The sequence below is a fragment of the Oncorhynchus tshawytscha genome, unplaced genomic scaffold (genome assembly GCF_018296145.1).
Source record: "Oncorhynchus tshawytscha isolate Ot180627B unplaced genomic scaffold, Otsh_v2.0 Un_contig_4380_pilon_pilon, whole genome shotgun sequence".
Classification (NCBI taxonomy): domain Eukaryota; kingdom Metazoa; phylum Chordata; class Actinopteri; order Salmoniformes; family Salmonidae; genus Oncorhynchus; species Oncorhynchus tshawytscha.
This window is the reverse complement of record NW_024609686.1, coordinates 259,062-285,998: the sequence shown is the minus strand read 5'-3', so window position 1 is coordinate 285,998 and position 26,937 is coordinate 259,062. Positions and strand designations below refer to the sequence as shown.

Here is a 26,937-nt window from a genome sequence, read left to right as displayed (position 1 = left end):
GTCTAAGTTCAAAGCGGTTGGAGGATGTGAAACGAAGCTTCAATTGTTTCATTAAAAAGAATGACAATGTATTTGACACCTATGTGTTGTAAATAGTTATAATTGTTCTATTATAAAACACACGACACTAGCAGTTTAAAAAAATTACAATTCCAGAAAGTGTGCTTTCATCCACAATTGTTATTTCATTTTACAATCATTAAACAAGACTATTGTACACTTTTCTACACCTGCGTATCGTTTCCCAAAAGCTTGTAAAAAGCAGATAAAACATCCAACGTTATTCATACGTTTTTTGGGGGTTGTTTTTTTAAACAATGTATTTTTTTTGTGTCATTTACATTTTTCACAGAGCAACTCAGCAAACAGGAAGAAAACACAGTGGGACCAAAGCATTGATAGTGACGGGTCAGTGCAAAACACCTGCATTTTAAATCAGAGAGAAAGACCAAGAGAGAGGAGGGGAAGAGAGAACTGCCATGTTGTTGTTGAAAAAGCACAATGCCTGTATTCATAAAGGGTCTCAGAGCAGAAATACTGATCTAGGATCAGTTTAGACTTTTAGAACTTAAATCAACAAGGTTACAGAGACGAGTGGGACTCCTACCGAGAAGCTTCATGACCACAGGTGGGACTCCTACCGAGAAGCTTTATGAACACAGGTGGGACTCCTACCGAGAAGCTTAAAGAACACAGGTGGGACTCCTACCGAGAAGCTTCATGAACACAGGTGGGACTCCTACCGAGAAGCTTCAAGAACACAGGTGGGACTCCTACCGAGAAGCTTCATGACCACAGGTGGGACTCCTACCGAGAAGCTTAAAGAACACAGGTGGGACTCCTACAGAACACAGGTGGGACTCCTACCGAGAAGCTTAAAGAACACAGGTGGGACTCCTACCGAGAAGCTTTAAAGAACACAGGTGGGACTCCTACCGAACACAGAAGGGACTTTATGAACACAGGTGGGACTCCTACCGGAACACAGGTGGGACTCCTACCGAGAAGCTCCTAAAGAACACAGGTGGGACTCCTACCGAGAAGCTTATGAACACAGGTGGGACTCCTACCGAGAAGCTTTACTTTATGAACACAGGTGGGACTCCTACCGAGAAGCTGAACACAGGTGGGACTCCTACCGAGAAGCTTTATGAACACAGGTGGGACTCCTACCGAGAAGCTTAAAGAACACAGGTGGGACTCCTACCGAGAAGCTTTATGAACACAGGTGGGACTCCTATGAACACAGGTGGGACTCCTACCGAGAAGCTTTATGAACACAGGTGGGACTCCTACCGAGAAGCTTTATGAACACAGGTGGGACTCCTACCGAGAAGCTTTATGAACACAGGTGGGACTCCTACCGAGAAGCTTTATGAACACAGGTGGGACTCCTACCGAGAAGCTTAAAGAACACAGGTGGGACTCCTACCGAGAAGCTTTATGAAGACAGGCCAAGAAAAGAGCTGGATGATGGAATCAGAGGGCTTTCACCACTTCACCACCACAGAAGAAGCAGTACCAAGGGCTTGGACACATTTCCATACAACATGTACTTTAGTTTATCAACAATAAAGAAAGATCAGGTTGTTCTTTTCTTCTTTCTCTAAAGTGAAACAAAATGAAGCCTTTCAGAGACGGATCTCCCCATCATGCATTATCCTCATATCTGGGGTATGAGTGTTTATGATTGATAATTTAGTACGGCCTGTTGGTTTGTGTTCATTTGAGAGAGGTGGGGACAGTGTGTGAGTGTGTATTTCACACTAGTGTGTTAGAAGTCCATCTGCTAGTTTGTAGAAAGACAGAGGAGAGGCAGATTCATTCCTTCCATGTTCTCTTCATCACTCAGAGGTCTCATATGGATGGGGGGGGGGTCAGAGGTCTCATATGGATGGGTCAGGGGGGGGTCAGAGGTCTCATATGGATGGGTCAGGAGGGGGGGGGGTCAGAGGTCTCATATTGATGGGTCAGGAGGGGGGTCAGAAGTCTCATATGGATGGGTCAGGAGGGGGTGTCAGAGGTCTCATATGGATGGGTCAGGAGGGGGTGTCAGAAGTCTCATATGGATGGGTCAGGAGGGGGGGCCAATGAATGAATATTACAGTATAAAGAATGGTATATAAGCACATTGTTCCATAGAGGGAGAAGTGTAGTGAGTAAAGTGTACGATGACTCAGAGGGAGAACAGCAGTCTTCATGTCATAAGGAGGGTGATGAGAGGGGAGGCAACAGTCCTGGTTGCTTAAGGGGGAAGGGGACGTGGGGGGTAAGCTGGGACGTGGGGGGTAAGGGGACGTGGGGGTAAGTTGGGACGTGGGGGGGGGACGTGGGGGTAAGTAAGGACGTGGGGGTAAGGGGACGTGGGGGGGGGACGTGGGGGTAAGTTGGGACGTAAGTTGGGACGTGGGGGTAAGAGGGACGTAGGGGTAAGTTGGGACGTGGGGGAACAAGTCTTCATGGGACGTGGGGGTGATGGGACGGGGGGCAAGTTGGGACGTGGGGGGGTAAGTGGGGTAAGTTGGGACGTGGGGGGTAAGTTGTGACATGGGGGGTAAGTTGTGACATGGAGGGGGTAAGTTGGGACGTGGAGGGTTAAGCGGATGAGCAGCAGCCCCCCGCGGCCGTGGCGGCTTGAGGGTCATCGTCTACGATCTGTACCCCCCTTCGTGATGTCGTTGACTGGCTGGCTCCGTTACCCTTCGCCCTCTCCTCTGCTTGGGCCGTCTCCATCATTCCTGTCAACGAGAGGGAGAGTCAGTACTGTGGGGAGACAAAGTCCTACCAACAAAAGGGAGACGAGAGGGAGAGTCAGTACTGTGGGAGACAAAGTCCTACCAACAAAAGGGAGACGAGAGGGAGAGTCAGTACTGTGGGAGACAAAGTCCTACCAACAAAAGGGAGACGAGAGGGAGAGTCAGTACTGTGGGAGACAAAGTCCTACCAACAAAAGGGAGACGAGAGGGAGAGTCAGTACTGTGGGAGACAAAGTCCTACCAACAAAAGGGAGACGAGAGGGAGATGAGAGGGAGAGTCAGTACTGTGGGAGACAAAGTCCTACCAACAAAAAGGGAGACGAGAGGGAGAGTCAGTACTGTGGGGAGACAAAGTCCTACCAACAAAAAGGGAGACGAGAGGGAGAGTCAGTACTGTGGGGAGACAAAGTCCTACCAACAAAAGGGAGACGAGAGGGAGAGTCAGTACTGTGGGGAGACAAAGTCCTACCAACAAAAAGGAGACGAGAGGGAGAGTCAGTACTGTGGGAGACAAAGTCCTACCAACAAAAGGGAGACGAGAGGGAGAGTCAGTACTGTGGGGAGACAAAGTCCTACCAACAAAAGCTGAAAGTCCTTACAACCAAGAAAAGCCAAACATCCTACAAACAAAAAGCTTTATAAGTCCAATCTACAAAATTCAGAAGTACCACCGACAAAAATCAAAGTCCTACCAGTTGGTCCATTATAATAGAATATTTGGGTCTGAACCGGAGCCATTACATTCATCATCACTACTCCATAACATGTTAGAACGGCTGCTTACTTTTACACAAGTCAAGGAAGAGTTCTTCTATCCCCTTGTTTAGTTTGGCTGATGTGTGATAGTGTTTTGCCCCCACCGACTCTGCATACCTGTGGAGGAGAGGAATCCACAGAGAAAAACAGACCGATCCATGAGAACCAATCACCATTCAATTGTCGTCAACACTCACAGACAAAACGTGCGTTTTAGTTATCAATACTCCGACCAAATCACCGTTCAATTACATCAACGTTCACATAGAAAAAGTAGGTTGTGGACTTCATGTTTAGACACCGTTATGAAAAAAGGTACTGCCAAAGCAGTACAGCAGCATAAGCTGCTAGGACTGGAACACCGCCTGCTGTACAAGGCCTCTCTACGGTACAGTTACAGGAGAAGTGACAAAACGAACCCTTCTGCCTCTTCAACTGATACATGTCTCTCCTTCTCCAGATCTACTTTATTACCTAAGAGAAGAACAAAGAGGATGTATTAGCTTAGAGATCACATACGGTATATTTAAACATTAGCACCACCAACTGTACGTCTAGTAGATTGAAGGCACACTTTATTTAACCAGGAAGAGACCATGGAGGTTAGAACCCTCTCATGTAACAGCGTTAGTTTAACTCATGATCTACAATGCAGAAGTCAATGACCACCACACACAATTACACAAAATTGCATTTTATATTTTTGTTCAGTGTGCACACACGCGTGCGTGCGTATATGTATGCTATGTGTGTGTGTGTGTGTATGCTATGTGTGTGTGTGTGTATGCTATGTGCGCTGTGTGTGTGTGCGCTGTGTGTGTGTACACACACACACACACACACTGAACAAAAATATAAAATGCAACATGTAAAGTGTTGGTCCCATGTCTCAACAGCTGAACTAAAATAATGCAGAAATGTTCCACACTGACAAAAAGTTTATTTCTCTCAAATTTTGTGCACAAATGTATTTACATTCCTGTTAGTGAACATTTCTCCTTTGCAAAGATAATCCATCCACCTGACAGGTGTGGCATATCAAGAAGCTGATTAAACGCCATGATCATTACATATGTGCACCTTGTGCTGGGGACAATAAAAGGCCACTAAAAAGAATTGCAGTTGTCACACAACACAATGCCACAGAAGTTAAGTTTTACAGAAGTGTGCAATTGGCACCAAAGCCATTGCCAGGGGATTGAATGTTAATCTCTCTCCCATAATTTCTGTCTGTAATAAAGCCCTTCTGGGGGAAAAAATAATTCTGATTGCTCAGTGGATGGGCCCGGCTCCCCAGTGGGTGGGCCTACGCCCTCCCAGGCCAACCTATGGCTGCACCCCTGCCCAGTCATGAGAAATACATAGATTAGGGCCTAATGCATTCATTTCAATTGACCAAATTCCTAATATGAACTGTAACTCAGTAAAATCTTTGCGTTAATATTTTTGTTCAGGACAGGGTCATTTTCCCCCCTCATTTTTGTGAGGAAAATACATTTCCCACAGCAGTTAGTCTAGTTAAGATGAGATCCCATAAAATCGGTTGACCAATATGTGATTATTATTATCTGACCTTGCAGGTCATCTATGAATGTTTGAACATCTTGGCCATGTTCTGTTATAATCTCCACCCGGCACAGCCAGAAGAGGACTGGCCACCCCTCAGAGCCTGGTTCCTCTCTAGGTTTCTTCCTAGGTTCTGACCTTTCTAGGGAGTTTTTCCCTAGAATGCAATGCAGATTCCTTCTACACCTGCATTGCTTGCTGTTTGGGGTTTTAGGCTGGGTTTCTGTACAGCACTTTGATATATCAGCTAATGTAAAAAGGGCTTTATAAATACATTTGATTGATTGACCAATATACATTTATTTTATATAATAAATAAATAAATAAATATTAGGCTGATAGTCTTTTACAAAAATATTTGTATCTTTATTCCACAGCTAAAGCGCAGATATTATATACGTAGAATAAACAAATCCGTCTGAAGAGGGCGCTCTATGGACTGCTCACCGAACACCATTCAGCTCTACGTCACAACGTGAGAAAGAGTAGCCATGGTGGCTTGACAGTGAGTAGTTTGCCACAGCCAACGACAGCTTATTTGAATAAGTAAATAAGTACACTTTCACCAAGTAAGCAGCCCTGTCCTCATCACATTTATCACTTTGTTAACGTTAGTTAGGCTTGTAGCTAGCCAGCAAGGTAGTTAGGCTTGTAGCTAGCCAGCAAGGTAGTTAGGCTTGTAGCTAGCCAGCAAGGTAGTTAGCCTAGCTAGCCAGCAAGGTAGTTAGCCTAGCTAGCCAGCAAGGTAGTTAGCCTAGCTAGCCAGCAAGGTAGTTAGCCTAGCTAGCCAGCAAGGTATTTAGCCTGCATCTCAATGCCTAGGTTGTGAACAGTGCAGTTTCAGATTGACTTTGAGACCTTCTTGTTTATTAGTGTGCTTGTGGTGTTTCAGCACAGACACCTCTGCATTCTTATGCACTGCCATAGATGGGTACAAAATATTTGTCTAAGAAGGTAAACTGAACAACGGTTTTGTATTTACTTTCGTCTTTATTTAGGATATAGTAGTTTTTTTTGAGTATCTGTTAAACCTTTAGAACCCAATGTGAGAAAAAGTGTGTTTTTCATGCCACAGCTAAAAACCAATATCAAACTCAGTGACTTTTGCCTCCCTAAAATCAGTATCGGACCCACAAATCCCATACGGGTCGGGCTCTAGTTAAGATATCACAGAAATATTGAGGAGGATGTAACCGCAACAATGTCAACAATTATCTACTCTGTGTAACTCGTGCTGCATTTGAAAGGTTCCCTAGCTGCTGGTCGGAGAAGACTAACGTCAGGGTTGAAAGTTGTAGGCTTTGACATTTCAGAGGGAGAGAGCAATGGGATGTGTCTGAAGCACATTTAGCTGTCTGACAGCTGGTCTTCTGTGACTGAAATTTGGAGGCAAGAGAATATCAGAGACAAACAAAGTACACTGCTCAAAAAAATAAAGGGAACACTAAAATAACACATCCTAGATCTGAATGAATGAAATATTCTTATTAAATACTTTTTTCTTTACATAGTTGAATGTGCTGACAACAAAAATCACGCAAAAATTATCAATGGAAATCAAATTTATCAACCCATGGAGGTCTGGATTTGGAGTCACACTCAAAATTAAAGTGGAAAACTACACTACAGGCTGATCCAACTTTGATGTAATGTCCTTAAAACAAGTCAAAATGAGGCTCAGTAGTGTGTGTGGCCTCCACGTGCCTGTATGACCTCCCTACAACGCCTGGGCATGCTCCTGATGAGGTGGCGGATGGTCTCCTGAGGTATCTCCTCCCAGACCTGGACTAAAGCATCCGCCAACTCCTGGACAGTCAGTGGTGCAACGTGGCGTTGGTGGATGGAGCGAGACATGATGTCCCAGATGTGCTCAATTGGATTCAGGTCTGGGGAACAGGCGGGCCAGTCCATAGCATCAATGCCTTCCTCTTGCAGGAACTGCTGACACACTCCAGCCACATGAGGTCTAGCATTGTCTTGCATTAGGAGGAACTCAGGGCCAACCGCACCAGCATATGGTCTCACAAGGGGTCTGAGGATCTCATCTCGGTACCTAATGGCAGTCAGGCTACCTCTGGTTAGCACATGGAGGGCTGTGCGGCCTCCCAAAGAAATGCCACCCCACACCATGACTGACCCACTGCCAAACCGGTCGTGCTGGAGGATGTTGCAGGCAGCAGAACGTTCTCCACGGCGTCTACAGACTGTCACATGTGCTCAGTGTGAACCTGCTTTCATCTGTGAAGAGCACAGGGCGCCAGTGGCGAATTTGCCAATCTTGGAGTTCTCTGGCAAATGCCAAACGTCCTGCACGGTGTTGGGCTGTAAGCACAACCCCCACCTGTGGACGTCGGGCCCTCATACCACCCTCATGGAGTCTGTTTCTGACCGTTTGAGCAGACACATGCACATTTGTGGCCTGCTGGAGGTCATTTTGCAGTGCTCCTCCTACTCTTTCTTGCACAAAGGCGGAGGTAGCGGTCCTGCTGCTGGGTTGTTGCCCTCCTACGGCCTCCTCCACATCTCCTGATGTACTGGCCTGTCTCCTGGTAGTTCCTCCATGCTCTGGACACTACGCTGACAGACACAGCAAACCTTCTTGCCACAGCTCACATTGATGTGCCATCCTGGATGAGCTGCACTACCTGAGCCACTTGTGTGGGTTGTAGACTCCGTCTCATGCTACCACTAGAGTGAAAGCACCGCCAGCATTCAAAAGTGACCAAAACATCAGCCAGGAAGCATAGGAACTGAGAAGTGGTCTGTTCACCACCTGCAGAACCTTTATTGGGGGTGTCTTGCTAATTGCCTATAATTTCCACCTGTTGTCTATTCCATTTGCACAACAGCATGTGAAATGTATTGTCAATCAGTGTTGCTTCCTAAGTGGACAGTTTGATTTCACAGAAGTGTGATTGACTTGGAGTTACATTGTGTTGTTTCAGTGTTCCCTTTATTTTTTTGAGCAGTGTATATTCTAGACTCCCTCCATCCTGGCAACATTATAATGAAATTATTAGGATTTCTATTTAATTGCAGGGCCCAGTAACTAAACTAAATTCTCCGCGCCACTTTTTAAAATGATTTTTTTACCTTTATTTAACTAGGCAAGTCAGTTAAGAACAAATTCTTATTTTCAATGACGGCCTAGGAACAGTGGGTTAACTGCCTGTTCAGGGGCAGAACGACAGATTTGTACCTTGTCAGCTCGGGGATTCGAACCTGCAACCTTCGATCCATTTACAGGGTGAAATGTGACAAACAATAAAAGAAGTGTTGAAAAGTGAAAAGTTATGGTCTGCAATAACTTACCTACTATACATAAACAAATCTCATTCCCCAACATTTTCCTCAATTCTTTGACCCAGTTTTTCACCTAAAAAGCAAAAACATTTCACATCGATTTACAGTTCAAGAAAACAACATTTCAACATTAGAACACAGAGACACCGATGCAAATTAAATATGAATATCAAAAGAAACCATTTTCCATAATAATACATCTTGACATTTCTATGTAACTCATTTTTTAAATGATGTTCTCTCCAGAGCCTGTGTTCCTAATAGCACCCTGTTTCCCTATGGGCCCTGGTCAAATGTAGTGCACTGTATAGGGAATAGGGTGTTCTTTGGGACACGGTTCTCCGCTGTTCTCTCTGAGGAGATCATAGCTACCTTCTGGAAAGAGTCCTCGTCTGTGATGTCATAGACCAATATGGCTCCGTTGGAGTCTCTGTAGTAGATGGGACCTAACGCGTGGAACCGCTCCTGACCTGCTGTATCCTGGGGTAGAGAGAGAAAGAGTAGAGGAGAGAAAGAGAGGAGAGAAAGAGAGAGGAGAGAAAGAGAGAGGAGAGAAAGAGAGAGAAAGAGAAGAGAGAGAAAGAGAGAAAGAGAAAGAGAAGAAAGAGAGAAAGAAAGAGAGAAAGAGAGAGAGAGAGAGAGAGAGAAAGAGAGAGAAAGAGAGAGAAAGAGAGAGAAAGAGAGAGAAAGAGAGAAAGAGAGAAAGAGAGAAAGAGAGAAAGAGAGAAAGAGAGAAAGAGAGAAAGAGAAAGAGAGAAAGAAAGAGAGAAAGAGAGAGAGAGTCCACTGTTCAAGCCTCTGGAAAAAGACTGTTTGACATGGACAGTGACTGGCTACAGATTGGTGGCGAGAACAACATTACACACCAGGAAGAAACACCTGTAAGCCAGACTGATTCAGACAAATAATGTAAGCTATGCATCTCTCCCTGCCTGCAACAGACTGACTCAAATCACAATGGATGCCGAATTCCTGTTCCTATTGCATCAAATGAGGCAGGACCATATGTTACAGGACAGGGAGAGAGATCACTGCAGGACCATATGTTATAGGACAGAGAGATCACTGCAGGACCATATGTTATAGGACAGAGAGATCACTGCAGGACCATATGTTATAGGACAGAGAGAGAGATCACTGCAGGACCATATGTTATAGAGATCACTGCAGGACCATATGTTATAGGACAGGGAGAGAGATCACTGCAGGACCATATGTTATAGGACAGAGAGATCACTGCAGGACCATATGTTATAGGACAGAGAGATCACTGCAGGACAGATAGGACAGAGAGATCACTGCAGGACCATATGTTATAGGACAGAGAGAGAGAGAGAGATCACTGCAGGACCATATGTTAGAGAGATCACTGCAGGACCATATGTTATAGGACAGAGATCACTGCAGGACCATATGTTAGAGATCACTGCAGGACCATATGTTATAGGACAGAGAGATCACTGCAGGACCATATGTTATAGGACAGAGAGATCACTGCAGGACCATATGTTATAGGACAGAGAGAGAGAGATCACTGCAGGACCATATGTTATAGGACCACTGCAGGACCATATGTTATAGGACAGAGGAGAGAGAGAGAGATCACTGCAGGACCATATGTTATAGGACAGAGATCACTGCAGGACCATATGTTATAGGACAGAGAGAGATCACTGCAGGACCATATGTTATAGGACAGAGAGATCACTGCAGGACCATATGTTATAGGACAGGAGAGATCACTGCAGGACCATATGTTATAGGACAGAGAGATCACTGCAGGACCATATGTTATAGGACAGAGAGATCACTGCAGGACCATATGTTATAGGACAGAGAGAGAGAGAGAGAGAGATCACTGCAGGACCATATGTTATAGGACAGGGAGATCACTGCAGGACCATATGTTATAGGACAGGGAGAGATCACTGCAGGACCATATGTTATAGGACAGAGAGATCACTGCAGGACCATATCGTTTCTTCGAGGAGGAACAGGAAGTCAAAGCAGATGAAGGGATCTACATCCTGTTCCCCATATGAGCTCTGGTCAAAAGCAGTGCACCATGTAGGGAACAGGATGCCATTTGGGACCCAGAGGAGTGTCCGACACGCTGAGAGAGAGAGAGAGAGAGAGAGAGAGCAGGCCTTACCCATATAGCCAGGTTCACCCTCTTCCCTGTGATGTTGAGCTTCTTGGTGAGGAAGGAGGCCTGGAAGAGACAAAACACATTAAGTCTTGTGTCTGGAGAAACACACACACAGTAACAGGCCCTGTTTAACTGACACAGTATTAACTAGATTCAGCTCCTATCAACAAGGTGCTGTGAAGAAACACGTACGACTCAGGGAGGAACAGGGACGGACATCAGCTGAGACACGGGCCCTGGTGAACAGGGACGGACATCAGCTGAGACACGGGCCCTGGTGAACAGGGACGGACATCAGCTGAGACACGGGCCCTGGTGAACAGGGACGGACATCAGCTGAGACACGGGCCCTGGTGAACAGGGGCGGACATCAGCTGAGACACGGGCCCTGGTGAACAGGGGCAGACATCAGCTGAGACACGGGCCCTGGTGAACAGGGACGGACATCAGCTGAGACACGGGCCCTGGTGAACAGGGGACGGACATCAGCTGAGACACGGGCCCTGGTGAACAGGGACGGACATCAGCTGAGACACGGGCCCTGGTGAACAGGGGCGGACATCAGCTGAGACACGGGCCCTGGTGAACAGGGACGGACATCAGCTGAGACACGGGCCCTGGTGAACAGGGACAGACATCAGCTGAGACACGGGCCCTGGTGAACAGGGACAGACATCAGCTGAGACACGGGCCCTGGTGAACAGGGACAGGCTCCAACTTGCCAAGTCTTACCTGGCAGTGGATGTGTCATCTGGAAAACCATCCCCTTTTAGCCCAGTTATCTACCTGGGGAACATGTTCCTTCTTAATGTAATGGAAGAACTACACCATATACTTTGACAACTTCAGTAAGTTAAGTCATTCTGTTCTCATCCACAGTAATGATCTGGTTCTAAGTAGCTCTGTTGCGGTAACATCGTCATCATCTCTCCATTCTCTACCTCATTAAGACATGTAGAGATTCCATAATGAAAAGAGCTCTGATGAGAAATGAAGGCGGAATAGGAAGACAGTTGGTGTTCTACTCAGGAAAGGCTAGGCAGTAACTTTATAATTCACCCGACCGTCAGAGGAAAGATTACCAGAAAGGAGATCCTAATTTCTTTCTCAGACTGACATCTCAGCATCTGCCTGCCTCGGAGCTTTAGATTTTTACAATAACTGACAGTTGGAGAGAGTGAGAGAAACAGTGAAACAGATAATGAGTTTTAAAACAGCATGAAGATACAACAACATATGCTAATGTCATTAAGGCCCAGCCAGATATACCAGGCTATCTGAGGACACATTGCATCACCGCTCTCAGTCCACAAGCACATGATCACAATCACTTGTTGCTCAGCAGGGTTCTAGAATTCCAGTCAGTCCCCTGTATCCACGGTAACCAGATAGTACAGCAGAACAGTCACGTAGTCTAATCCAGGAATACCTGAGGATACTGATGGGATTACTAGGTCTTGTTAAAACACTGGGGAGCAGTGGTGCTAGCTGCGTCACTACAGACCCCGGTTCGATTCCAGGCTGTGTCGCATCCGACCGCAGGAGACCCATGAGGCGGCACACAATTGGCCCGGCGTCATCCGGATTAGGGGAGGGTTTGGTCACATGGGATGTCCTCGTCCCATCACGCTCCTCGTGGCGGGCTGAGCGAGATGCACGGTTGTCAGCTGTACGGAGTTTCCTCCGACACAGTGGTGCGGCTGACTTTGGGGTTAAGCGAACATTGTGTCAAGAGGAAGTGCGGCTTGGCGGGGTCGTGTTTCGGAGGACACGCGGCTCTCGACCTTCGCCTCTCCCGAGTCCGTACGGGAGTTGCAGCGATGGGACAAGACCAACTACCAATTGGCACGGGCCCTGGTTAAATTGGATACCCCGAAATTGGGGAGAAAAAGGGGTAAAAAAAAATCGAATTAAAAATACATTGGGGAGCATTTAGATATAGTTTTTATTTAGATACAGATTCCTAACTAATGAATGTCAGGGAAAGTAGTCTGAAGACGAAGCCTACTGTGTGAGGTATGACAGCCAGGGTCAATTATTGACCATCAGTGTTCAGTTCATACATGACGCAACACCTCTCAAATGTTGACCTGTCGCTATGGTTTTTCTTTCTGTAGCTGTAAAGACAACACAGACCAGGCCATTTCCACACGCTTCACCCAGGCATGCAGATGCCCAGTTAGGGTAGAGACATGTTCAAAATGTGCCTTGGTGGAGGAGGGCATAAAGACCGACTCCCTGCCCCACAACTAAACCAGTTACCTCCAAAGCATCTCGTTCTCCTCCAAGACAGAAACTAACAACGAAAGTAAAAAAAGGTGTGAACTCAGACAACATACCACATCACAATCACAGGCAGACTTTCTCCAGCAGGAGGGTATTTTTACCCAGCATCCTTAGCTTCTAGAGCTGACCAGGATCTATAGTCGGCTCTGGGCAGAGCTAATGGCCTGGCTGTCTGCCTGGAGCCTCGGTCTCTCAGCCAGGACCAGCCCATTGATGACTGACTGACCAATAAAAAGCTTTTATCTGCTCTGAAGAGGTGGAGACTAACAGAGGAATAAATAAAGTGCCCTGAGGAGAATTGGAGTCTGAGGGAGAGAGACAAAGAGCTCTGACAGAGAGAGAGAGATAGGGATGAGGTGAGACGAGGGTCGGACCTCTCATCAGGCAAGATTAGGCAGGCTGACAAGGGTGACATGTTCTGAGCTCAACTGACCAAGACGCATCCCCCAACAACACAAAACCTCACATAATTCTGCCCAAAAACAATGACAATTTCTCTCAACCAGTGGCATATTGGCTTTTTTAGGTGAGCGGTGATGTCACCCGGTGATAAGAAGTGCCCACTTTGTCAAAGGCAGGGGCGTAAAATATTTATCTTGTCCATTCCCAGCGTGCTGTTGGAGAGATCGGTCGCTGCAGCTTTCCACCAACACCACGACAAAAAACAAACAAATCTAACATCAATCATGTAGCAGATATAGGATAAGGTAGAAAGAGTATGGGGCGTTTTCTGCAGCCTTCAGGCTGGAGATAAAATGGACGACAAAGTAACGAGACTGAAACTTTTAGAAATCAGTGGTTTCAAGTTTTGTAAAGAAAATACGTGTGCATTTGTCGCTAAACAACATTAGAAATAGACTCAGGATATATCTCCTCCTGATGAAGTCAGGTAGCTGATATTCACAGTTTAAAAAGATTGATTAGTCACAGGAATCAGGACTAATAAAGCCAATGCAACGGCCTGTTTTTACAGACGGTGGGCCTAATGCACGGATGGGCATTCACACATTAACACACGGATGGGCATTCACACATTAACACACGGATGGGCATTCACACATTAACACACGGATGGGCATTCACACATTAACACACGGATGGGCATTCACACATTAACACACGGATGGGCATTAACACATTCACACATTAACACACGGATGGGCATTAACACATTAACACATGGATGGGCATTCACACATTAACACATTAACACATTAACACACGGATGGGCATTAACACATTAACACACGGATGGGCATTAACACACGGATGGGCATTAACACATTAACACACGGATGGGCATTAACACATTCACACATTAACACACGGATGGGCATTAACACATTAACACATTAACACACGGATGGGCATTAACACATTAACACACGGATGGGCATTAACACATTAACACACGGATGGGCATTAACACATTAACACATGGATGGGCATTAACACATTAACACATGGATGGGCATTAACACACGGATGGGCATTAACACACGGATGGGCATTAACACACGGATGGGCATTCACACACGGATGGGCATTAACACACGGATGGGCATTCACACATTAACACATGGATGGGCATTAACACACGGATGGGCATTCACACATTAACACACGGATGGGCATTAACACACGGATGGGCATTAACACACGGATGGGCATTCACACATTAACACATGGATGGGCATTAACACATTAACACACGGATGGGCATTCACACATTAACACACGGATGGGCATTAACACATTAACACACGGATGGGCATTCACACATTAACACACGGATGGGCATTCACACATTAACACATGGATGGGCATTAACACACGGATGGGCATTAACACACGGATGGGCATTAACACACGGATGGGCATTAACACATTAACACACGGATGGGCATTAACACACGGATGGGCATTCACACATTAACACATGGATGGGCATTCACACATTAAGACATGGATGGGCATTCACACACGGATGGGCATTAACACATTAACACACGGATGGGCATTCACACATTAACACACGGATGGGCATTCACACATTAACACATGGATGGGCATTCACACATTAACACACGGATGGGCATTCACACATTAACACATGGATGGGCATTCACACATTAACACATGGATGGGCATTCACACACGGATGGGCATTAACACATTAACACATGGATGGGCATTCACACACGGATGGGCATTCACACATTAACACACGGATTGGCATTCACACATTAACACATGGATGGGCATTCACACACGGATGGGCATTAACACATTAACACATTAACACATGGATGGGCATTAACACATTAACACACGGATGGGCATTAACACATTAACACACGGATGGGCATTAACACACGGATGGGCATTCACACATTAACACATGGATGGGCATTCACACATTAACACACGGATGGGCATTAACACACGGATGGGCATTAACACACGGATGGGCATTCACACATTAACACATGGATGGGCATTCACACACGGATGGGCATTAACACACGGATGGGCATTCACACATTAACACACGGATGGACATTCACACATTAACACATGGATGGGCATTAACACATGGATGGGCATTAACACATTAACACACGGATGGACATTCACACATTAACACATGGATGGGCATTAACACATGGATGGGCATTAACACATGGATGGGCATTAACACATGGATGGGCATTCACACATTAACACATGGATGGGCATTAACACATTAACACATGGATGGGCATTAACACACGGATGGGCATTAACACATGGATGGGCATTCACACATTAACACATGGATGGGCATTAACACATGGATGGGCATTAACACATGGATGGGCATTAACACATGGATGGGCATTCACACATTAACACATGGATGGGCATTAACACATGGATGGGCATTAACACATGGATGGGCATTCACACATTAACACATGGATGGGCATTAACACATGGATGGGCATTCACACATTAACACATGGATGGGCATTAACACATGGATGGGCATTCACACATTAACACATGGATGGGCATTCACACATTAACACATGGATGGGCATTAACACATTAACACATGGATGGGCATTAACACATTAACACATGGATGGGCATTAACACATGGATGGGCATTAACACATTAACACACGGATGGGCATTCACACATTAACACATGGATGGCATTAACACACGGATGGGCATTCACACATTAACACACGGATGGGCATTAACACATTCACACATTAACACACGGATGGGCATTCACACATTAACACACGGATGGCCATTAACACATTAACACACGGATGGGCATTAACACACGGATGGGCATTCACACATTAACACACGGATGGGCATTAACACACGGATGGGCATTCACACATTAACACATGGATGGGCATTAACACACGGATGGGCATTCACACATTAACACACGGATGGGCATTAACACACGGATGGGCATTCACACATTAACACATGGATGGGCATTAACACACGGATGGGCATTCACACATTAACACACGGATGGGCATACACACGGATGGGCATTCACACATTAACACACGGATGGGCATTCACACATTAACACACGGATGGGCATTAACACACGGATGGGCATTCACACATTAACACACGGATGGGCATTAACACACGGATGGGCATTCACACATTAACACACGGATGGGCATTCACACATTAACACACGGATGGGCATTAACACACGGATGGGCATTCACACATTAACACACGGATGGGCATTCACACATTAACACACGGATGGGCATTAACACACGGATGGGCATTAACACATTAACACACGGATGGGCATTAACACATTAACACACGGATGGGCATTAACACACGGATGGGCATTAACACATTAACACACGGATGGGCATTCACACACGGATGGGCATTCACACATTAACACACGGATGGGCATTAACACACGGATGGGCATTCACACATTAACACACGGATGGGCATTAACACACGGATGGGCATTCACACATTAACACACGGATGGGCATTCACACATTAACACACGGATGGGCATTCACACATTAACACATGGATGGGCATTAACACATTAACACACGGATGGGCATTAACACACGGATGGGCATTCACACATTAACACACGGATGGGCATTAACACATTAACACATGGATGGGCATTAACACACGGATGGGCATTAACACACGGATGGGCATTCACACATTAACACACGGATGGGCATTAACACATGGATGGGCATTAACACATTAACACATGGATGGGCATTAACACACGGATGGGCATTAACACATTAACACATGGATGGGCATTCACACATTAACACACGGATGGGCATTCACACATTAACACATGGATGGGCATTAACACATTAACACACGGATGGGCATTCACACATTAACACACGGATGGGCATTAACACATTAACACATGGATGAGCATTCACACATTAACACACGGATGGGCATTCACACACGGATGGGCATTCACACATGGACACACGGATGGGCATTAACACACGGATGGGCATTCACACATTAACACATGGATGGGCATTAACACACGGATGGGCATTCACACATTAACACATGGATGGGCATTAACACACGGATGGGCATTCACACATTAACACACGGATGGGCATTAACACACGGATGGGCATTCACACATTAACACATGGATGGGCATTAACACACGGATGGGCATTCACACATTAACACACGGATGGGCATTAACACACGGATGGGCATTCACACATTAACACACGGATGGGCATTAACACACGGATGGGCATTCACACATTAACACACGGATGGGCATTCACACATTAACACACGGATGGGCATTAACACACGGATGGGCATTCACACATTAACACACGGATGGGCATTCACACATTAACACACGGATGGGCATTAACACACGGATGGGCATTAACACATTAACACACGGATGGGCATTAACACACGGATGGGCATTAACACATTAACACACGGATGGGCATTCACACACGGATGGGCATTCACACATTAACACACGGATGGGCATTAACACACGGATGGGCATTCACACATTAACACACGGATGGGCATTAACACACGGATGGGCATTCACACATTAACACACGGATGGGCATTCACACATTAACACACGGATGGGCATTCACACATTAACACATGGATGGGCATTAACACACGGATGGGCATTCACACATTAACACACGGATGGGCATTCACACATTAACACACGGATGGGCATTCACACATTAACACATGGATGGGCATTAACACATTAACACACGGATGGGCATTAACACACGGATGGGCATTCACACATTAACACACGGATGGGCATTAACACACGGATGGGCATTCACACATTAACACACGGATGGGCATTCACACATTAACACACGGATGGGCATTCACACATTAACACATGGATGGGCATTAACACATTAACACACGGATGGGCATTAACACACGGATGGGCATTCACACATTAACACACGGATGGGCATTAACACATTAACACATGGATGGGCATTAACACATGGATGGGCATTAACACACGGATGGGCATTAACACATTAACACACGGATGGGCATTCACACATTAACACACGGATGGGCATTAACACACGGATGGGCATTCACACATTAACACACGGATGGGCATTAACACATGGATGGGCATTAACACATTAACACATGGATGGGCATTAACACACGGATGGGCATTAACACATTAACACATGGATGGGCATTCACACATTAACACACGGATGGGCATTCACACATTAACACATGGATGGGCATTAACACATTAACACACGGATGGGCATTCACACATTAACACACGGATGGGCATTAACACATTAACACATGGATGAGCATTCACACATTAACACACGGATGGGCATTCACACACGGATGGGCATTCACACATGGATGGGCATTAACACATTAACACACGGATGGGCATTAACACACGGATGGGCATTAACACACGGATGGGCATTAACACACGGATGGGCATTAACACATTAACACACGGATGGGCATTAACACATTAACACACGGATGGGCATTAACACATTAACACACGGATGGGCATTAACACACGGATGGGCATTAACACATTAACACACGGATGGGCATTAACACACGGATGGGCATTCACACATTAACACACGGATGGGCATTCACACATTAACACACGGATGGGCATTCACACATTAACACACGGATGGGCATTCACACATTAACACACGGATGGGCATTCACACATTAACACACGGATGGGCATTCACACATTAACACACGGATGGGCATTAACACATTAACACACAGATGGGCATTCACACATGGATGGGCATTCACACATTAACACACGGATGGGCATTAACACATGGATGGGCATTAACACATGGATGGGCATTCACACATGGATGGGCATTCACACATTAACACACGGATGGGCATTAACACATGGATGGGCATTCACACATTAACACATGGATGGGCATTCACACATTAACACATGGATGGGCATTAACACACGGATGGGCATTCACACATTAACACACGGATGGGCATTAACACACGGATGGGCATTAACACATGGATGGGCATTCACACATGGATGGGCATTCACACATTAACACACGGATGGGCATTAACACATGGATGGGCATTCACACATTAACACATGGATGGGCATTCACACATTAACACATGGATGGGCATTAACACATTAACACACGGATGGGCATTAACACATGGATGAGCATTCACACATTAACACACGGATGGGCATTCACACATGGATGGGCATTCACACATTAACACATGGATGGGCATTCACACATTAACACACGGATGGGCATTCACACACGGATGGGCATTCACACATGGATGGGCATTAACACATTAACACACGGATGGGCATTCACACACGGATGGGCATTCACACATGGATGGGCATTAACACATTAACACACGGATGGGCATTAACACACGGATGGGCATTAACACACGGATGGGCATTAACACACGGATGGGCATTAACACATTAACACACGGATGGGCATTCACACATTAACACACGGATGGGCATTAACACACGGATGGGCATTAACACATTAACACACGGATGGGCATTCACACATTAACACACGGATGGGCATTAACACACGGATGGGCATTAACACACGGATGGGCATTAACACATTAACACACGGATGGGCATTCACACATTAACACATTAACATTGTCTTTCTTAATTGGGGAAGAACATTTATTTATGCATTAGACATGGAGGCCCGTTTCCAACTTCCCATTCTGTCTCATTGATCAAACAAATGATTTATAAAAATCATTCACTAGTCAGTTATTGAAAAGAGAATCAGGTCTACACTTTCATTCTTCCACAAAGCAGCACAAAGATTGCATCACCCGATCAGTACGTACAAAAATAACTGAAAAATAACTTGAGCTTGTTAATATATCCCGCTGGACTGGTTGGTTCTGATTCAGATGCATTGGATTAAATGATGAAGACACACGATTGTTTGTTTATCACCTTGTTATCAATGCTTAGTTTACATTTTTTTTTGTCTGAATCATAAATCATAGTACTATATGTCATTAAATCATAGTACTATATGTCATAAATCATAGTACTATGATTTAATGACATATAGTACTATGATTTATGACATATAGTACTATGATTTAATGACATAGTACTATGATTTAATGACATAGTACTATGATTTAATGACATATAGTACTATGTCATTAAATCATAGTACTATGTCATTAAATCATAGTACTATATGTCATAAATCATAGTACTATATGTCATTAAATCATAGTACTATGTCATTAAATCATGGTACTATGTCATTAAATCATGGTACTATATGTCATTAAATCATAGTACTAAATGTCATTAAATCCTTATAAAGCAGTAGGATTCAGCGATAGAATAAACTGTTTTCTAAGTGAAGAGCAGAAAGCCAGTAAAGGTGCTGTGGTGATTATTGTCATCAAAGATGTTAAATCCTTCCATCAGACGAGTGTAGACCTCGTCTCCTGCATCCAGCTGCAGTGTGACACCATTGGTTCCACCGTCCTCCGAGTCCGAAACATCATCGGTCACAGTCACCATTACAAGTCCATTTTTATACAGCGACACTCTTCTCCCCTTGCTGGAGGTTGTAAAGGCAGTGTATGTGAAGTAGTAGACTCCATTAACCGGTGCCCTGAAGATACCCGTCACCGGACTGTAAGCCTCACCAATATTGTTGAAGACATGTTTGTAGGCCAGGATGACATCATCACTATTTGGTCCTTTGGATTCAGACAGCGAGGCTGAGAAGGCCACCTTCGGTCTCTCTCCGTTCGCTCTCTTCAGTTCCTCCACGGTGGCTCCCATCTCATTCAGTTTGGTGCTCTGTTGAGCCACAATGGCTCTCAGCTCCTGGAGTAGGACTCTCTGTTCCTCCACCTGGCTCTCGCTGGCCCGCTGTGTGGTTTCCATAAGGATTGGCTTCTTGTCAATGTCTCTACTTTGAAAAAGCTGCAGCTCAGAGAGACAGCTGCCGAGAACAAACAGCAGAGCGACGAAGGTCCTCATCTTTCAGATCAACTCTGGGATCCTTTGGTATCAAAACACCTAAATTCAAGAATTCTATACAGATGAATAGTGAACCATTTACTCAGTCATTCATTGTTAATACTTAACTGTCCTTGGATAGGTGCCGATGTAGCGTGTTCTGATGTTTAAGTTCAAAGTTTTTATTTATCCAACGGCAGACAGTAAACACTCTCTGAAATACTTGCTGTGTTGACAGAATTCTTTATATTAAGAGAATGAAATGAATATTTTATTTTTAAACTTATGTCTTATAAAAAGATATACGATGTAGAGTGCAGAAAGTCAGTTACAGACTGTACTTTGGCAAATAAGAAAGTATTTCTTTTAAACCTCCCTCTTTGGGCTGGATGTGTCCATGTATAGGTCATACATACTTAATCTATGAGCAGAATGACTTTACCTCAATTAACCATCAAATCCATAGTTTAAAAGCCACTGTTTTTTGAAGCCATTTTCTCTACATTTCCCCCAACGTGGGCCAGCCCCCTAGCAATTCAAGTTATAGCCAATGAGCGCCAACCTCCTGCATTTGAGTGACAGCTAGCAAGAGGCCTGCCCAGCGTTACCCAATGGGTTTGCAGGACTAGTTGGACACAGCAGAGAGAGAGATCAATGACGTGGTGCACATACAGTTGGAGTCATTAAAAGTTGTGTTTCAACCACTCCACTTTTCTTGTTCACAAACTATAGTTTTGGCAAGTCAGTTAGAACATCTACTTTGTGCATGACACAAGTCATTTTTCCAACAATTGTTTAATGACAGATTATTTCACTTATAATTCACTGTATTACAATTCCAGTGGGTCAGAAGTTTACATACACTAAGTTGACTGTGCCTTTAAACAGCTTGGAAAATTCCAGAAAATTATGTCATGGCTTTAGAAGCTTCTGATTGACATCATGTGAGTCAATTGGAGGTGTACCTGTGGATGTATTTTCAAGGTCTACCTTCAAACTCAGTGCCTCTTTGATTAACATCATGGGAAAATCAAAAGAAATCAGCCAAGACCTCAGAAAATAAATTGTAGACCTCCACAAGTCTGGTTCATCCTTGGGAGCAATTTCCAAATGCCTGAAGGTACCACGTTCATCTGTACAAACAATAGTACGCAAGTATAAACACCGTGGGACCACGCAACCGTCATACCGCTCAGGAAGGAAACACGTTCTTAGAGACTTATTGTGAGAAGCGTGTGGAAGGCTACCCGAAACGTTTGACCCAAGTTAAACAATTGAATTGCAATCCACTCAATTAGTATTTGGTAGCATGTAAACTTCTGACCAACTGGGAATGTGATGAAATAAATAAAAGCTGAAATAAATCATTCTCTCTAATATTATTCTGACATTTCACATTCTTAAAATAAAGTGGTGATCCTAGTTGGAAGCACAGAACAAACTAGAATGTCATTGTATGCTGTAGAATATAGATTTCCCTATACTGGAACTAAGGGGCCTAGCCCGAACCATGAAAAACTGCACCAGACCACCAAATGTTAGTTGGAATTATTCATAGAGGCAGGTAGCGTTCTCCTGGCATCCACCACACACAGATTCATCCATTGGACAGCCAGATGGTGAAGAGTGATTCATCGCTCCAGAGAACATATTTCCACTGCTCCAGAGTCCAATGGCGGCGAGCTTTACACCACTCCAGCCAACGCTTGGCATTGAGAATGGTGATCTTAGGCTTGTGTGTGGCTGCTCAGCCATGGAAACCCATTTCATGAAGCTCCTGACAAACAGTTATTGTGCTGACGTTGCTTCCAGAAGCACTTTGGAACTCGGTAGTGAGTGTTGCAACTGAGGACAGACAATATTTACGCGTTACGTGCTTCAGCAGTCCCGTTCTGTGAGCTTGCGTGGTCTACCACTTTGAGGCTGAGCCGTTGTTGCTCCTAGACATTTCCACTTCACAATAACAGCACTTACATTTGAGCGGGGCAGCTCTAGCAGAGCATACATTTGACAAACTGACTTGTTGTAAAAGTGGCATCCTATGACTGTGCCAAGTTGAAAGTCACTGAGCTCTTCAGTGAGGCCATTCTACTGCCAATGAGATTGCATGGTTGTGTGCTCGGGGTTATACACCTGTCAGCAACAGGTGGGGCTGAAATAGCCGAAACCACTCATTAAGGGAATTCACTACACACACAAGTATCTCAATAGTCAGCAGAATCGCCCATTCGTATGGTTTAAATAACATGGGTAATATCTGAGTGGTGTAAATTGATATTTAGGTAGACTTCCACATTTATTGAATTTTTTATTTAACTAGGCAAGTCAGTTAAGAAGAAATTCTTATTTACAATGACGTGCCTACCCCGGGCCTACCCCGGACGACGCTGGGCCAATTGTGCGCCGCCCTATGGGACTCCCAATCACGGCCGGATGTAATACAGCCTGGATACAAACCGGGGACTGTAGTGATGTCTCCTGCAAGGAGACGCTGTGCCTTAGACCGCTGCGCCACTCGGGAACAACCCAGCCTCTAGAACAACCCAAACCATGAAGACTGCTTCATTGAAGACTGAGCTTGTCAAATGTGTAGGGCAGGGCTGTCCAACCCTGTTCCCGGAGACCTACCCTCCTGTAGGTTTTCCTTTCAACCCCAGTTGTAACTAACCTGATTCAGTTTATCAACCAGCTAATTATTATAATCAGGTGTGCTAGATTATGGTTGGAGAAAACCTACAGGACAATAGAGCTCCAGGAACAGGGTTGGAGTGAAAACCTACAGGACAGTAGATCTCCAGGAACAGGGTTGGAGTGAAAACCTACAGGACAGTAGATCTCCAGGAACAGGGTTGGAGTGAAAACCTACAGGACAGTAGATCTCCAGGAACAGGGTTGGAGTGAAAACCTACAGGACAGTAGATCTCCAGAAACAGGGTTGGAGTGAAAACCTACAGGACAGTAGATCTCCAGAAACAGGGTTGGAGTGAAAACCTACAGGACAGTAGATCTCCAGAAACAGGGTTGGAGTGAAAACCTACAGGACAGTAGATCTCCAGAAACAGGGTTGGAGTGAAAACCTACAGGACAGTAGATCTCCAGAAACAGGGTTTGGAGAGCCCTGGTGTAGGGGAATCTCTCTTTATCACAGTGTGGATCCAGTATGTAGATCTACCTGGTCACTGTATTGTTAACTCTTATGGAGACCAGAGGTTGTAGTGACTGGGTTTAACCAGTCAGCACTGTGTGGTTAACTCTTATGGAGACCAGAGGCTGTAGTGACTGGGTTTAACCAGTCAGCAAACGAAATGAAGCTTTTCATCCTGGTGCAGAATAAACCAGGGCAGAGTAGCACATCTAGGTTCAAACACTATTCCATATCATTACCAACACTATTCCATATCATTACCAATACTTCAGCTGTGACTGAGTTAGGAATTAAAAGTGTAAACCCTGCCTATCTGGCACAAGCAAACATTGTTGAATAGTCTTTGAACCCAGGTCTATAGAGTAGAGACCAATCATGAATCTCTCCCCGTTTCCCTGCAGAAACCCACCATTGACATGTAATTAAATAACATGAGATCTGGAATGAAGTCTCCCTCCCCGTAGGTCTCCTCTTGGTGGAGCCGGCGCCGTTGGTATCGTCTCAGGAAGTTACACTTTGTACAACATGTCCTCCCAATCAGAAGCAGTAGAACATGTCAATCAGAAGAACATGTAATCAGAAGAACATGAAGCAGTACATGTCCTCCTCCAATCAGAAGCAGTAGAACATGTCCTCCTCCAATCAGAAGCAGTAGAACATGTCCTCCTCCAATCAGAAGCAGTAGAACATGTCCTCCTCCAATCAGAAGCAGTAGAACATGTCCTCCTCCAATCAGAAGCAGTAGAACATGTCCTCCTCCAATCAGAAGCAGTAGAACATGTCCTCCTCCAATCAGAAGCAGTAGAACATGTCCTCCTCCAATCAGAAGCAGTAGAACATGTTCTCCTCCAATCAGAAGCAGTAGAACATGTTCTCCTCCAATCAGAAGCAGTAGAATATGTTCTCCTCCAATCAGAAGCAGTGCGTCCTCCTCCAATCAGAAGCAGTAGAACCCTCCTCCAATCAGAACTCTATGTATTCTGAATATGTTTGAGTCTAAGTTCAAAGCGGTTGGAGGATGTGAAACATGAATCAGAAGCTTCAATTGTTTCATTAAAAAGAATGACAATGTATTTGACACCTATGTGTTGTAAATAGTTATAATTGTTCTATTATAAAACACACGACACTAGCAGTTTAAAAAAAGAATTACAATTCCAGAAAGTGTGCTTTCATCCACAATTGTTATTTCATTTTACAATCATTAAACAAGACTATTGTACACTTTTCTACACCTGCGTATCGTTTCCCAAAAGCTTGTAAAAAGCAGATAAAACATCCAACGTTATTCATTTTACGTTTTTTTTCTACACCTGGGGTTGTTTTTTTAAACAATGTATTTTTTTTGTGTCATTTACATTTTTCACAGAGCAACTCAGCAAACAGGAAGAAAACACAGTGGGACCAAAGCATTGATAGTGACGGGTCAGTGCAAAACACCTGCATTTTAAATCAGAGAGAAAGACCAAGAGAGAGGAGGGGAAGAGAGAACTGCCATGTTGTTGTTGTTGAAAAAGCACAATGCCTGTATTCATAAAGGGTCTCAGAGCAGAAATACTGATCTAGGATCAGTTTAGACTTTTAGAACTTAAATCAACAAGGTTACAGAGACGAGTGGGACTCCTACCGAGAAGCTTCTGACCACAGGTGGGACTCCTATGAGAAGCCACAGGTGGGACTCCTACCGAGAAGCTTTATGAACACAGGTGGGACTCCTACCGAGAAGCTTTAAGAACACAGGTGGGACTCCTACCGAAGCTCCACAGGTGGGACTCCTACCGAGAAGCTTCATGACCACAGGTGGGACTCCTACCGAGAAGCTTAAAGAACACAGGTGGGACTCCTACCGAGAAGCTTAAAGAACACAGGTGGGACTCCTACCGAGGTGGGACTCCTAAACACAGGTGGGACTCCTACCGAGAAGCTTAAAGAACACAGGTGGGACTCCTACCGAGAAGCTTAAAGAACATGACCACAGGTGGGACTCCTACCGAGAAGCTTTATGAACACAGGTGGGACTCCTACCGGAAGCTTAAAGAACACAGGTGGGACTCCTACCGAGAAGCTTTAAGAACACAGGTGGGACTCCTACCGACTCCTGAACACAGGTGGGACTCCTACCGAAGCTTTATGAACACAGGTGGGACTCCTACCGAGAAGCTTAAAGAACACAGGTGGGACTCCTACCGAGAAGCTTTATGAACACAGGTGGGACTCCTACACAGGGTGGGACTCCTACCGAGAAGCTTAAAGAACACAGGTGGGACTCCTACCGAGAAGCTTAAAGAACACAGGTGGGACTCCTACCGAGAAGCTT

The 26,937-nt window shown here is 45.0% G+C and overlaps 2 protein-coding genes and 1 long non-coding RNA gene across 7 annotated transcripts in view; 1 reads left to right on the top strand and 2 right to left on the bottom strand.

The window, feature by feature from the left end:
- Positions 1-26,937, top strand: LOC121845486. Of its 5 annotated transcripts, none has more exons than XR_006082585.1 (5): positions 1-832; positions 1,127-1,194; positions 1,250-1,419; positions 26,387-26,505; positions 26,864-26,937. It is a non-coding gene; the product is annotated as an uncharacterized LOC121845486 (long non-coding RNA). The 5 variants fall into 5 exon arrangements; XR_006082586.1 differs by lacking the exon at positions 26,864-26,937 and adding an exon at positions 26,525-26,634 and having other exon boundaries at positions 2-798; positions 26,387-26,488; XR_006082587.1 differs by lacking the exon at positions 26,864-26,937 and adding an exon at positions 26,525-26,634 and having other exon boundaries at positions 2-832; positions 1,161-1,194; positions 26,387-26,488.
- The window catches only part of rab21 (RAB21, member RAS oncogene family), a 57,068-nt gene continuing 32,635 nt past the window's right edge, over positions 2,505-26,937 (bottom strand). The window contains exon 7 of the mRNA XM_042316951.1: positions 2,505-2,738. Coding sequence (XP_042172885.1) covers positions 2,596-2,738 — 143 coding nt within the window. The 3' untranslated portion in view covers positions 2,505-2,595. The remainder of the gene's footprint in view (positions 2,739-26,937) is intronic.
- On the bottom strand, positions 20,135-21,576 carry LOC121845485 (complement C1q-like protein 2). The gene has a single exon (XM_042316950.1). The coding sequence runs from the start codon at positions 21,494-21,496 to the stop codon at positions 20,858-20,860; it is 639 nt and encodes a 212-aa protein (XP_042172884.1). The 5' UTR covers positions 21,497-21,576; the 3' UTR covers positions 20,135-20,857.

Bases quoted from the DNA above. Each gene is read 5' to 3' on its own strand.
- LOC121845485 (XM_042316950.1), bottom strand. From the start codon at position 21,496: ATGAGGACCTTCGTCGCTCTGCTGTTTGTTCTCGGCAGCTGTCTCTCT.